The sequence below is a fragment of the Fusarium mangiferae genome (genome assembly GCF_900044065.1).
Source record: "Fusarium mangiferae strain MRC7560 genome assembly, contig: FMAN_scaffold008, whole genome shotgun sequence".
NCBI classification, from domain to species: domain Eukaryota; kingdom Fungi; phylum Ascomycota; class Sordariomycetes; order Hypocreales; family Nectriaceae; genus Fusarium; species Fusarium mangiferae.
Window position 1 is genome coordinate 686,188 of NW_024573928.1, and position 14,509 is coordinate 700,696.

The window sequence follows — 14,509 nt, forward strand, 5'->3', positions numbered from 1 at the left end:
ATAATGCACCGAGGACCATGAACCTGTGTGTTTGGTCTTGTGTTCTATCTTTCTTCAGCTGTGCTATCTGTTAAGGCCAGATGAGCCGCTTCCAGCCAGTGTCCCTGCCTCGAATGAAAACAGACTCGCTGGCAAGTTCTATCAGCTTCCGAGGAACGCAAAAGATATCGGGAGGCGCAGCGGTACTTCTCCCTCATTGGGACGGCAGTTGCAGAATATCCTTGTCTTGATGATCAGACTTCGCTTGGACGTCCCCGGGGAGCCGGAGGTGCGAGCCGGTGGACTCCAGTGGGAGGGTGCCGCGGAACGCCGCTCGTATTAGCATAGAATGCGAGAATACCCTTGCTTGGTGAATAAATATCTCTTGCGGCGCTGTTGAGGAGGTATATTTCACTGATGTTTGAGCTTGTGCGAGGATGTAGTGTTGAGTCAACATGTTGAAACGTGGTCGGAGGAACTCAGCCACTGACGAACATCAGATCATTTCTCGGAACCTCGAGTGTCCTCAGATAACTAATCACGATCCTACGGTCCTCGGAATCGCGTGGTTGATGTTCTAGAATTGCGGTTGTGTATCGTGGCCATGAGGCTGGATGTGATACAGACGGTAGCAATATTCAGCCTCAACAACTAGCTCTGCGCCCTTAACCCAACTCGCTCAAAAGTGATGTCCACTGATCATCGATACTATCTCTATACTTTCCTCTTTAATTCATTGCGTGATCGACTGGTAGCCATTCACATAGACCTCCTAGTTAGGACTACACTTCTGAACTCCGTTCTAGACCAGACACTTGCCAAGGCAAACGTCATAACTCGCCCAACTCCATTTTAATATACTCCGACGGATATTTAGTCTCGATATATAAGCGCTGACTAGTTAACCCATCTATCTATCTGCCAAACAGCTCCCCACCCTCAAGCCAATATCTCCCAGCTGCGGAATTGACCACACACCTATATCGGGATTCGATCTGCTTGATTGGCCCTGTCCCCGGCTTTAAACCCACGCTGATCCAGAAATCCCCGTGCCCAACCAACATGGTCAGGGCAACACAACCACGAGAAAGCCATGTGTTTAGTGAGACCTGAGTAAGCCCCCCCTAAGAGCATCTGGGTCTTGCTAGTTCCGTCCAGAGCTAGAGAGCACTTTGGTCTACGGGTTTAAATAAATCTTGCTTTTCCGCGGCGTGTAGTTACATCGGCTGATAGTATTGAACGCCAAGAACGATACCACTGCGAAATAATATTAAAAAGGTTGATGGGGGAGCAATTGCTCCTGGTGGCCGAGAAAATGTTAAACGCCACGAGATTTCCACGAGGATCACCTTGTGAAACTAGCCAATTTAATTTAATTTACCTTAGTTAACTTAGTGGTCGTGTCACTCTTGGGCATCAATGGGGTCATTTTCCTCTGATAGAGTTGATCACTCCTATTTGCGGAAAACCCTCGCGTCTAACTTCAACGCCGAGCAACTGTGCCATTAGTTAGGCTGGGACCTCGCTTACAGCCTCTTGGATTAAGATTCGTCGCACCATGACTGTTTAAGCAATGTTCCACCGTTCGCGGGAGGGCTTTCGGTCTGGTCTAACCGTCTAATTGGTCCTGCTGGTCAGTGCTGAAAAAAAGTGTCATGCCTCCTTCAGCCCTATGGGATGGTATCTTGTATAAGCGACGGTCGGGACCCTGCAGTTGGCCTGGCTCGTGATACGATTGAGGAAAGCATAAAGAGGCCGGCCCTCTCGTGTCTGCTGGGGTTTGTCTGGGGTTGAGTGTTGTTAGACATCAAGTGGTTCATCAATCAGTTCACTGTTTGCACGTGTTGATAGCAGTCCGTCCTTGGCCGTGTCTCTTATACATAAGACTTCCATCTTCTTCAATGGATGGCCTTCTGTCACGCTCTTCTATTATTACTCATCTAGTGGAAACACTACTGGTCACATCGATCACGCATACATCTCGTCTAGGCCTGCATATCCTTTCTGTCCTGGCCAATAACGACCTACATAGACTGTGATATCATTCACCAGCACCTCGCTCCCAAGTCCAGCCTGATCCTGCTCTGTTCTGCTCTACAGATCACGTCACCTTGCTTCTTCCATCAACACTCTCACCTCCCGATCACGCAGCCAGATCCATTCTACTCGATCGTATTCCCAGCAGCTGAAGCGCCCTCCCGAGACATACATGTGTACCACAGCCATGTGTATCGCTCACTACCTCCACTACCACCATGTGCCCCCTTGTTACCGCCCAACAGGCCTGAACTACTACTACTCGTATTGCGCTGCTGCTTACTACGATCCCGTCACCAGCCGGCCCCTCGCACCGTGTGGCAGCGTCTCGACCAGCTCTCCCCGGGGAGACCCCAGCGACCCATGTACTATGAGCCAGTGTCTAATTGATCCAGATTGTCGCTCTGGAGCATGTCGTCTCGCTGATCTTAACGGGCAGTGGAAGTGCTGCATGTGTGGAAGACGGGAGAACTTTGGTTACCAGTGCTACAATGCTCGATCTGCAGATGTAAGGATGTACTGCACGCACCAGGTTTGCGAGAACTGCACAGCCGACGAAACTTGAAGAGGCGAGACCTTGAGGCCGAAGAATATCGGCCTCCTCATGGGATTTGAGTTGCAGCTGATGTCTCAGCTGCATATCGTCCGACGCTGTGGACGTCTGCAGGTGTAGCTCAAGAAGCCACATGTGCGAATTCATGCAGGCTACACCTCATGGCGTTTCCATTCCGGCAGGTCTATAATTATCACATTTATTGTTGTTTCTTGGCTTGCTGACTACATGCAGATTTGATCGTCATGTCGCCAATCTCGGTGATTCACGAGAGACGAGGCATCGACGAACTTCTGCAGAAGAGAAGATCATGGGATCAGTGACGGCCGAGTAACACTTTTCGGCACGAGTATCAATAACCGATCGAGGTTTCACAGTACGGTACATTCCGAGATCGCCTTGTCATGGCATGACTGAGGAGATACTTTCTCCTCTTACGATATATCACAAACTCGCGGTCACGGTGGAATCATACTCGTCAGCTATACTACAACCCCAAGCCGACTTGCCATACATAGATCCGAGCTCCTAACTCCGCCCGCCTGGCACCGATACTCATGAGTCTCTCGAGATTTTTGCAGCCATGTCCGCCCTCGGGTTCTATCGCGGTTGGAGTTGCGCTGATGGCATGTTGATGAAAGGGTAAGGAGAGCCGGTTGAGAGATAGATCGGGAAAAGCTGGAAGATATTTGGGATACATAAAAACCCATGATCTCTTGAGCTTTTCTTTTTGCTTCTGCTGCGAGATGTGAGAACACGTTCGCCATCACAACAAAGCAATGTCAACAGCTACATATCCAAGTCGAAAACTCGTACAGAAACTCAAGCATCATGTGCCATCGAATCACTTTCCGTCTCGCATGCGAGCATGTCTCAACACACATAAGCTACTGTCCAGTCGGCCTCTCTCATCGCCGCCCCTGCAGCAACACGACCAAGCAGACCGTCCCATACCCTCCGCCGTCGGGCTACACGCTGCCCAAGTGTCCACTCGCCGACTGCCCCTTTGAGGCCAAGAACCAGGCCTGGGACTGCTGCTGGTGCGGCAAGACGTGGAATGTTGGTGGGCGGTGCAGTTGTGTCATGATTGGCGAGGGGGGCACGTATCGGTGCGAGCATATCTGCTGCAAGTCGTGTATTGCCTCGAGAGATTATTTCTCCTAACTTGGTATGCGATGCGAGGAGGAAGATACCCTTGGGATGGTGAATCATGAGTCGTTCCTAGAAGAAGGTCGTTTCGTCGGAGATAGTTGTCAACGCGTTTACCACTCTGCTCTCATAGCTCCGCCCAAGTGAGACTTTCTGTCATGTTCACGTCACGATCTCCTCAACGATGACCCTTCGGCTCCCATGGTCAGTCAACAGGCATTATCCTAGTAAATCAGTCCATATCCGCATCAACTCGGAGACTTGCCTCGTGACCATTGGCTTCTCGTCAAGTCCTCCCGAGGCTGACATGTTCTGTTTCACCAGATCATGTCTGCCTGCATTAGACCACCAGGGGTCTAAATCGAGATGTGAACAGGGACGGGTGGGATGCCTCGATCGCGCTGGGTTGGTAGAAACACAAGATCCTGTGCCTTTGTATGGGTTGTAGGTGTGAATGTGCTCCCCCGTCGACCGGGTACTTGGTGCCAAGGTCTCCCAGCCAAATCAACCTCAACTATTACCAATAGATATCCGGTACACTTGAACATCGTGCTCTTACACCAATGCCGTCGTCACTCTCATCCACACCAGATCAGTAATCGTAAAACCAGAGTACCGGGTTTATCACATCTCATCACCATCGATCTCACAATCTCAATGTTGTGCGACCACAGTATTCCCCTCTACGACAGCCTCGTTACCAGGCTTCCACCTGTGGCGTCCTATAAATGGCCTCGAGCCCCGTTACACAAGACCCCATCAGATCACACCCCGAGACATTGGGCCATGAAATTTTTCATGTCTCTGCCTCATCGGAGACTTGATCATTGGAATGCAACGCACACTCCCGATGATGCTGCACTCGAGGACACGATCGATGGGGCTGCGCTGCTGCAGACGCCTCAACCCAGAGCGTGCAAATTGTATGGATGGACTCGAGATGTGCATCTCTTGGTCTCTGAGTATGAGAATTGCTTCGCTGATGGGGAGGAACTAGGCCTGCGGTTCCAAAGAGGTCGATCTGTCTAGTCAGTCTGGTCCGTTGGCGTATAAATAGTCCCCAAGATGAAGCTATCCGACCAGGAGGAACTTCTCAGAACAAGTGCTTCTATTCTCAGGAACAAAAGACAGTCACAATGTGTCACGGACATCCTCGACACCATCCCTGCGCCCACACATCCATCAACTGGCACTACTGCCCGTCGGCGCTCATCGATCTCGAGACGGGTTATGAGACGCCGTGCAGCAACATATCGTTCGCGGCAGCCCAGCCCACGACGTCCGACTGCCCGCTCCAGAACTGCCAGTTCAAGAGCAAAGGCGGGAGCTGGACGTGCTGCTCGTGCCAGCAGGGTCCAAACACTCAAGGATGGTGCACGATGCCCATGAGCAGAATGACCATGAACCCCGAGTCCTTCTCGGTCGAGTCAGTTGAGACAACTTGTGATCACGGCTGTTGCAGCAAGTGTGTTCAGTACGGTAAGTCTCCCTCCCCCGGCAAATATCTGATTTGTGAGTGAGTATAGAACTGACACATTCAGGCTCGAGCCGTGATGCTTCGCCTGAGATGACCTTTTCTGAGATCCGCAAGGGGTCAGCGTCGCGCAAGTTCGGGTACAGCAGCGCCACCAAATCTCATCGTCGCGGATCAGCCTTCTCGCTTCCTGCGTCCGGGGAAGAGTCCACGCCGTCGCCGTCGACGTCAAAGTCGAGCTCCGCAAGCTCGGGATATAAGGTTGGGATGGAGTACACGTCGAGCAAGGCCAAGTCGAGCAAGAAGAGACACAAGAGTAAGCGATGAGTGGTTATTGATACTGGTATTGGTATTTGTGTGCATCTGGTGGTTGAGTGCCATTGTTTTGTGTTTCTGTATCAGCAGAGCGTCGTGTTCCAGTCCCGGCAGCTTATTACAATAGACGTGGGATTCACTCTTTTTATCACAATATGTCTATCTATCTATCTATCTATATTATTGGCTACAGCATCAATCACATCATGATGAAGTCAGATATCTCCATCTCTTGCTGTCACCAAGCTCAAAGCAATCTCAGCTCCGCTCACACAAAGTCGAATAAACTTTCAGGCCAAGGCACAGCCATGCCCAAATCAGTCCACCCTGCGGCCCGAGATGCGTCCAAGCGAGGGGAAGCTATCGGCTCTTTTTGTCCAGAATAGAATGGCCCTGCCCTGCCCTGCCCCCTCGGAAGAGCCAAAGGCCACGTGCGAAAGAAGCATCCGGTTCCCGTCATGCACCGTTTATCGTTCCTGGTGAAGAACTGGACTGAGACGACACGAGGCGAGACAAGGGTTGATTGATGGTGATCTACACAAGTCTTTTTGGGTTTTGGGCTGAAACATGAGTCGACGGGTCTGGCGATACTAGATTGAGTTGGTATTTGAGGCCTGACAATACCTAAGTCAGATAATTAATAAGTCGGAATCGTCGGTCTTTACGACTTTGGCTTCTCAAGACATGTCGATAAGATACTTCATTCAGCTATGATCGTCGTGTTCAATTCCTTCATCTTGAAGCATCGTCACTCATATCCACCCGATTATGATGCATGGATAATGAATGTCAACACCAAAATAGTCAACGCCACTTCAAATCAATCAAGAGTCCTACTACCGTCCCGTCCTAAACAAGTGCCATTCATTTAGTCAACGGCACCTCCGACGACGCCTCAGACCGACCGAGATGAATCTGGATCTCAAATCTTCTAACGTCGCAGACCAACCTAAGTCCTCGGATCTCGAACCGACAAACTTTCTTTGCAACTGGCAGTAAAGATTAAGTCTGACAGTACAACTGTGATGACTGTTCGAGATGCATGTTCTGACGTGTGATATCGGAATGGGCTGCCAGGCTACATCAATACGAGATGTGCTATCGTCAGTGAATACCACCCTCCCAAATGTCACAGTCGTAATCCAGCAAAACCACGTGTGATATGTATGATCGACATCGCCCATCCCATCCCTTCCCCTTCCCCTCCCCATGTGGAAATGACGAACCAGGCTTGATTATCTCTCTGAAGGCATCAACAACCTCCAAGCCACTCGTCATCGTCATCCAATCCCATCGCGTGGCTTCCACGTGAGCTGGCGTCCGTGATGGATGCATCTAGATCAGCACATTCCAGTGCAAGATTGTCCAGATTTCCGTGAGTTACCTGTTCTCTTGGTGTTTTACCTCACGTAGCATTTTTCGCCCCCCCTCCCCTGAGGCCCCAGGGAAACATTAACCTGGTGGCCACGAGTTCAAATGCAGACCATACATGAGATTTCAGGTGGAGGGTTGGGCCTGGGGTATTCTGTACGACTCCATTCGACCCTTGTGTTTTACAGGGCGGGACCGGTTCCAGGGGCAGTTTCTTCAGTGACTCCATCGTCCGTGGCCTGATCCTTGGATGTTTTGAAACGGCGCTTCAAGTTACCATCGCAGTCTAATAGATGAATATGAAAAAAGTGTCTGTGTTTTTGCACCATTTTCATTCGATTCTTCATCATCATGCCATATTTATTTCACTTTCGTCCAGTGCAGTCTAGGCCCCCTCTGACGGGGAGATCCAACCGCCTAAAAAACCCAACATCCAATTCCCTAGGTAGCGTTCTTGTAAGGTACCTCGGGTGCCACACCCCCTGTAAGCCTCCCCCCTCCAGCAGCCGCTGAGACTTGTGCCTGGGCCTTGTGGTGCCTGTGCCTCTTTTCTGCTTTAATCTCCAAATCTCCTCTCTTCTCCCCTCTGGTCCCTCCCCCTTGCCCTTTTTTTCCCTTCTCTTTTTTAGATCTGTCTCCATCTTGATTGTCCCTTTCATAATCTGTTTCTTCTTTTCTCAACTTTTGACCCTTTTGAAAGGAMAAAAAAAAAAAAAGAAGAATCGTCAAGAGAGGAAAAGAGACACGGACGCTAATATAATCGACGACAAAGCGCAGTCAATTTAAATTAACTTGGTTGCCTTTACATATAGTAGCTCCGTCCCGTCTTTGACTACCTATCAACTATTACGTCTAGCCAGCCCACTTTCTCATCCTCTCTCAGTCTCTCTCTCTCTCTGGCTTCGTCTCTCTTCTCCTCTTCTTCGAAACCTCATCCCCTCTTACGCGGTTTCATATATCACCTATAGTACCCGCAACCCACCGTCGCATCAAACATCACCATGCCTGCTTCCTTGGACTCTTCCCGGCCCATCATGGCCCCTTCGGTATGTTATGACCGCTCGGATCTTCTTTTCCTTCTGTCTATCTCTCTATTGCGTATGGATTACACCACAGTCCCTTTGTCCCCCCCTGTTCAAAGGCTTGGGACTTGTCCCGTCTAGTTCCGCCTCTAGTTTGGTGTCTGCCCACTTTGAGAGTGATGAGTGATGGGGACGAACGGGCCGGATGAGTGAGTAGAGAGAATGAATGCGGATGCAGATGCGGATGCGGATGCGGATGCTCTCGTCTTGTCACTACTCACTTTGCCAGGCTTGTCTTGTCTTTCAACTGAAATGTGACATCTTTGCCTCTCCGGCCGCTTGGTTCAGCCCATACTACCTTGCTCGTCATCCGTCTTTGTTTGCAGTGCACATCACTTCCACCTTGATACATTCCCCTGTCGCCTCACACGTCCCTCAGCCCAGCATTCTTATTCCTCGTCCGTCGTCTCGTCTCTTTTCCTCTGAAAACTACTTCAACCTCATCCATCTCTCACCATGGCTAAGCCGTGGGTCTCGTCGCACGCTCACACCCAGCCCAACCACAACCGTCAAGCCACCAAGGAAAAGGACCAACCCGCTGACTCTACCTCCAAGAACCGCAACTCGGTCCGCTTCAGCACCTACAGCATGGCTCCTTCGCTGTCTCCCACCGTCGGGACAACCGACTCTGCTCACGCCGAGATCCGCGACATCGCTACCGGCCTCGACCGCATGGAGAACAAGGCTCTCTCCTCCCAGCGCGTCACCCTCACCGACGAGAAGACAGACACCATGAGCAAGCTCGCCCTCGGTGCTAAGCTCGAGCGCGCTCTCGACCGAAGAATGAGTGGCCAAGACGCTGTCATGCGACCTCGTGGTCAGAGCCTTAACGAGAAGCTCAGCGAAAAGGAGTAGACCCAGAAAAGAGAAGAAGAAACAACCCACCAAACCCACCAAACAAAGCAAATGTCTTGCGAATAAGATACCCCCACACGCAAACGAGAATTCTTCTTTTATCTTTTATTATCGATTTAAATCATCTTGTCTTTCTGCTCTTGATTTCCTCAGCAACGCCTTGGTTCTATCACTTTTTTCGCAAAGGAATGAAACACTGCGCCATGACCAACCTCAAGGGGAAATTGGATGGAAATACGAGCCTCAAACTCAGCCTCATCCCCCCCTAATTATACTCGCGAAGCCCATCAACCCATGGCTCTTTTTTCACGAATACATACGGCATGCGGGAAGAATCTGGACTACGACCAGCTCTTGTGGACTTCATTTTCTTCTCCTTCTTTTCTTTATGTCTCTTTATTCTGCTTTTTACTCTAATGGTATGCTGCGATGGAAATTCATTGGTCAAGATACGCAGGAATGGCAAGCAACGCATGGAGGAAAGTGATCATCAGGGCACGGATAAAGGGGGCTGTTTCGCTTTTTGCCTTATATTGTTTCCCAGGCGCAGCGAGTACGGGGCGGAGGAATTGGAAGTGTATGATTACATTGGATGCATTTGTGATGCCATGTTTTTCACACGAGCTATAGTAAATGCCGACGAGTCGCCAACTCATTATTGTGATTGTGTTTCTGTTGTGAAGTAATGGGATGGTATGGGAACAAAAGACTGGCCAAAGGAACCTCAGGGTTTTGTGAGTCAATGAAACATGTTGCAGTGATATTAACAAAACTCCTATAGCAACCATTACGAGCAAAGCATTCCCTTAATGTAAAAGACATTCCACATGCCAGTGTTCCTGGCATCTCTAACTGCGACCAATTCCATCTTGGCCCCAGGTCTCGTAGTCAACTCATGTCTCGGGTGAACTGACCACTCAATCCCACCCCTCTTCATCCCAAGCCGCCTCAAACTCAAATCGTAATCAACAGCTCAGGCCATTCATGCCTCCTGCTTCTCAATCCTCTCCTCGAGATCCTTCAACAACTGCACCAACTCTCCTTCTTCACCCTCAACCTCGAGTCCTCTCCTGACCCAATCCCTCGCCTCCTCCAGTCTTCCCATCTCAGCTAAACACCTTCCCCTTCTCCACCAAGCCTTTGCATTTCCTACCCAGCGCGCCTCGACACTCGCATGGGCATCCACAGCGCCCTCGGCCCAGTTCTGCATCGCCATGTGCGCCTGCGCTCGGTTCGCCAGAATTCCGCTGATCTCCTCTCGCACCAGCTGAGAGGGCTCCCACATGGGTCGCTGCATGGCCATTTGGAAGCCGAGGGTGTAGTACTTGATCGCCTCGGGGTATTTGCCTTTGCGGTACTCGGCGTTGCCAGAGTCGCGAAGCTTGGTCACTTGAGCGGTGCGCTTGGGGTTGACGGGCACCGGGGGAGGGGGTGCGCCTGTGGGTGAATCGACGTTGAGGAGAGAGCGGTGGAGGATGTTGAGGGCTTCGAGCTCGGCGTTGAGTGTGCGCGATGGTTGTTGAGAGCTAATGGCCTTGGATTGAGGGTCCATCTGGAGGGGGAGGAGATCGAAGTGTGTGAGATCCGACATTGTGGCGGTGATTTTTTGTTTTGTTTTCTTTGTGATGCCTTATTATGGGTTTTTATGAACGTAGATTGTTAAAAAGAGTGACCGGTTGGGAGTGTGAGCTGGCAGTGAAAGGTTATGTGCAGCTGGGTGTACCTTATGGATTGAGGTGCTGTTCAGGACACCTCACAAAATGCTTATCTTATCAGCACATGACACCCCTCAGAGCCACCACTATTCATACCCTACACGTTGATGGAAGTGTATGTAAAAAGCAGATTAGAAGATCTTTGAATGTTTTTTATATGCTCATCCTATGTATTGTTTTCCTTTAATTATCTTATTCAAGATGCGAATATGTCTTAAAAAATATGCCGCATGTCATACCGTTCCTGGTCTCATATGATGGCTGTTGAGTTCCAGGAACACTTGTATATTAGCAAGCTGTCAGAACTGTTGGGCTGAAGACATCTCCCAGGCGCGATTCCTACGGCCGATATGACTTACCACAATAGTTCTAATTGTCCGCATGAGCGTGATGTAAAGTCATCGGCGTACACTATCAGCTTACACAATGACATGAAGCAGAGTGCACTGACGTCAACTTCAATTACACATTCACATGTAAAACGAATTGATCAAACAAGAGCCTTTCCTTTTCTACTCCTATTGTGCAAATGCGAGACCCTGTCCCCGTTTGGGAAGCGTAACAAGGTCACCTCCAAATCGCCATCACTCATAAAACCCGTCCGCCGAACTCTGGCGTCCTTGGATAATCAACGGGAGAAAGACATCAACTTCCAGAACCCTTCAAACGCCCATTAACGAAAAAACATTCCTATCCATTCATCAAAGCCTCATTACAGAGCCCAAGGTTCGAAAGAGTCTCCACACACAAAGTCTCGGTCATCATCATGGTGTTGTTGATTGTCGGTCTCTTGTGCTTTAATTCCTTCTTGTGAGGGCAGTGCAAATGTGGTTCGACGATCGGGGAGGGACTTTTTTTCATTTAGAACATTCTTTTTGGGGGGAATCGACATCTACTCCTCGAGCCACCCTTGCCATCACTCAGCAAATCAAGTAAATCCCTTTGTTGAACCGCCGCGCCATCTAATGAAACGCACGAGAAATGATAGACGTTGCCAAGTTTACCTAGACCGGCAAGATCCCATGTCGAGGGATTTGGCCAGCTTAGTAGCCGTAGTTGGCAAGGGCCTTTGCGGTCTCCTCCTTGACAGAAGCGTTCTTCTTCGCATCAGCCAGTTGTCGGGCAGCGATCTTCTTGCGCTCGTAGAAAGCAGCGCCCTTGGCCTTTCTTCGCTCCTCCAATCTGGGTAGAGTTAGTCATGTTCAATTCACACACAGCACACCAAAACATACCGAGCAACGACGTCCTCGTACTTCCAGCCAACCTCGCTGGACAGACGACCGACAGTGCAGAACTTGCGGCCGGGCTGGAGACGGAGAACACGGAGAGCCTGGGGAACGACGACCTTCTTGGTCTTGTCGTAGGGAGGGGGGACACCCTCGAAGACCTTGAGGCGCTCGAGAGCAGCGGCACCACGGGCGGTCTTGTGGGGGATCATGCCACGGACAGCCTTGTAGAAGATTCGGGAGGGAGCGCGGAAGTGGAAGGGACCTGTATCGAGTCAATGACTGTGGTCAAGTGTGTAGGTACGGTTTCGACTCACCACCGCGGGTGGGGTTGTAACGGGTGATCTTTCGGAGGTGGGCGTGGTACTTGACTGTTGGCATAATCAGCTTGGTGTTCCTAGGAGTGGCATCGTTTTGGTGTTGACGATGCTCGGCCACAGATCGGAGTGGTGTCGTGGGGTGTACATACGCTTCGCACGGAAGAACTCGCCAGAGATGTTAAGAGCCTCACAGCGGACAATAACGATCTTCTGGCCGCTCAGGAGCTGCTTGGCGACAATGGAGGCGAGTCGGCCAAGGAGGTGGCCCTTGCCATCGATGACGACCTGTTAAACGCACACAACGGTCAGCGAAATGCATCTTCAAGACCAATATTTCCATGTGAAGCAAACGACGAGCAGCGTTCACAGCACCAGCGGACGCTGATGACTGAGACCCCAAAGCATCCCCAATCCCATGCCCAATGCTTCCCGGCTGCCCGCAGCTCGTCTTTTGCCTCAAGTCACATATGAATTGTGAATGGATATGTTGTTTCAGTCGGTACTCACAACTTGCTCGAAGCTCGACATCGTAACCGTCTTTTCTGGGGGGAATTAAAGAAAAGGAAAGAAGGGCAGCTCAAATCCTCAAACCGGTCGGCGAAGATTTGTTATTTTGCTGTGCTGCTGGGGTTAGTCGTCCCTCGAATGTTGGGTGCAAGTGGTCGCGATAGTGATTGACGGGCGAAAAATCCAAGGACCGCTTGAGGGCTCGTTGTGCCTTCTGAGCAAACCGCGCTAGCCTATTGGGGCAAAGGCAACCTTTCACCGCGAGCGACTCCTTCCCGCTTAGGTCTGTTAGCCCTAGCGGGTTGAGCCGAGGAATTGCCGCTTCGCCCACTGGAAATCATGCAGTTTTTGGGCTTCGGTTCGTAGAATGGTTCGCACGTAATGATAGAGATCGGGCTGTTCCAAGACATGGCATTGGCACCATCATTGGGGTTTACATCATAAGTCATGACAGGGATCTGTGCACATGGTGATACTCAAGATTCAAAATTAAATGTGCCAATTTGCTCAATGCTGTCTATGGTGGTCATCATGGTCAAGGCAACGCTTGAATCTATTGTACAGCTTGTTCTATATCAAGAGCAATGGTAAGGTGGTCGAATAATGGATTATTCCCTGTAACGCCTGCACTCAAACCAGACAATCTTTTCCACTCAACATCAACGCCATCGCGTAACCGCGGGCTTAAGATTCCTTTGCAATATCAAGATCCTTCAATGTCTTTTGGACCTGTCTCACCAATTCCTTCCTTCGCGCTCTGACTTCAGGCATGCCTTCAGCCTCGACGCCGTCCAGTTTCAACATAATGTGCATCATGATGCTCTCGGAAAGTTTTCGGTGGTCTTCCTCTCGCTTCTTGGGGTCTGAAGGTGGCGATGCAATGTAATCGGAGCACAAAGGCAACCACTTGATCTGGTACTCAACAGCAAGATCGTCGAGAACCTTCATGGGTCCACTGGTAGCGCCTGAAGATGTGGGTGGTGCTGGAGGTGATCTGGGGTGGTCGAAAGTAGAAGCGCTGTCTCGGGGGCTGCCTGACAAGGAGTCACCATCACTGGTGATGCCCTTCTTCTTATCACGCTTCTTCTTGCGGCGGCGAGTCTTCCTGTCTTCTCTAGGAGCATCGACAATCACCATCTCCTCTTCTGAGCCACTGCTGACATCATTGATCTCGGGCATGACCGCCATCAATTCGCTGTTGTTCTTGACACCATAGTCTCGTACTGGCGCCATGGGGTCCTTGAGTTGCTTTCCCTTATAGAGAAGCTTGATGCGTGATGTTCCTCGCTCAGGAAGTTCCATCATCAGACCAACCCGGTCCTTGACGTCTATCACCCGCAACTTTCCATCTCCAATCGCATATGCGGGAAAGTGAGCGGGATATGTGATGCCGCGATTCTTGATAAGGAGGACATCGTCTTCTGGAGCTGGTGGGGGTGCAGTCGAGTGAGATCTGGGATAGTATCGATCCTCGGTGACGCCATCAAGATCTTGAGAAGTGATGTAGCTAAAGTCGTCGTCGGTGACAGCGGGGACGCCGCTGGGCATAGAACTGTAGGGCGAAATCTGTTCGCGGCCGATGGACCAGCCGTATCTCGACATTGTTAATGGGACGGCGAGCAGGACAGCGAGGCTGCTGTAGACAACGGTAGGAGGTACGCCGAGAGTGTCAGATATGTATCCGCTCGAATCTTGAAAAGCAGACGAGAGGTTAGCCAGCGCCCCGTTGAGGTAGGACGTGACGTTTTGTAAGGCACCGGGAGATGCCACGATTTCTTGGGCGGAATCCACCTTGTTCGACGTTTTCTAAGGTGGTCCAAAAAAGGACACCCTAGAGGCAAATGGGAATACGGGTTGCAGCAATTGACCCAAACCAAGGTCCGAACAGAAGGAGGTCAAAAAGACAGGGCGGTCGGCGATAAAGCT

The 14,509-nt window shown here is 50.6% G+C and overlaps 5 protein-coding genes across 5 annotated transcripts; 2 read left to right on the forward strand and 3 right to left on the reverse strand.

The window, feature by feature from the left end:
• Positions 1-4,854: 4,854 nt before the first annotated feature.
• Positions 4,855-5,519, forward strand: FMAN_11183 (uncharacterized protein; the record flags this gene model as incomplete). Its single annotated transcript, XM_041833966.1, has 2 exons — positions 4,855-5,197; positions 5,260-5,519. 2 exons carry the CDS (start codon positions 4,855-4,857, stop codon positions 5,517-5,519), a joined length of 603 nt encoding a protein of 200 aa, XP_041684276.1.
• A 2,360-nt stretch (positions 5,520-7,879) lies between these two features.
• Positions 7,880-8,815, forward strand: FMAN_11184 (uncharacterized protein; the record flags this gene model as incomplete). Its single annotated transcript, XM_041833967.1, has 2 exons — positions 7,880-7,924; positions 8,516-8,815. 2 exons carry the CDS (start codon positions 7,880-7,882, stop codon positions 8,813-8,815), a joined length of 345 nt encoding a protein of 114 aa, XP_041684277.1.
• Positions 8,816-9,797: 982 nt separating this feature from the next.
• On the reverse strand, positions 9,798-10,406 carry FMAN_11185 (uncharacterized protein; the record flags this gene model as incomplete). The annotated part of the gene is made up of 1 exon (XM_041833968.1): positions 9,798-10,406. One exon carries the CDS (start codon positions 10,404-10,406, stop codon positions 9,798-9,800), a length of 609 nt encoding a protein of 202 aa, XP_041684278.1.
• Positions 10,407-11,573: 1,167 nt separating this feature from the next.
• Positions 11,574-12,604, reverse strand: FMAN_11186 (putative ribosomal protein l13a; the record flags this gene model as incomplete). Its single annotated transcript, XM_041833969.1, has 5 exons — positions 11,574-11,712; positions 11,763-12,021; positions 12,074-12,127; positions 12,226-12,361; positions 12,584-12,604. The coding sequence occupies 5 exons, from the start codon at positions 12,602-12,604 to the stop codon at positions 11,574-11,576; spliced, it is 609 nt and encodes a 202-aa protein (XP_041684279.1).
• Positions 12,605-13,267: 663 nt separating this feature from the next.
• Positions 13,268-14,185, reverse strand: FMAN_11187 (uncharacterized protein; the record flags this gene model as incomplete). The annotated part of the gene is made up of 1 exon (XM_041833970.1): positions 13,268-14,185. One exon carries the CDS (start codon positions 14,183-14,185, stop codon positions 13,268-13,270), a length of 918 nt encoding a protein of 305 aa, XP_041684280.1.
• Between the last annotated feature and the right edge of the window lie 324 nt (positions 14,186-14,509).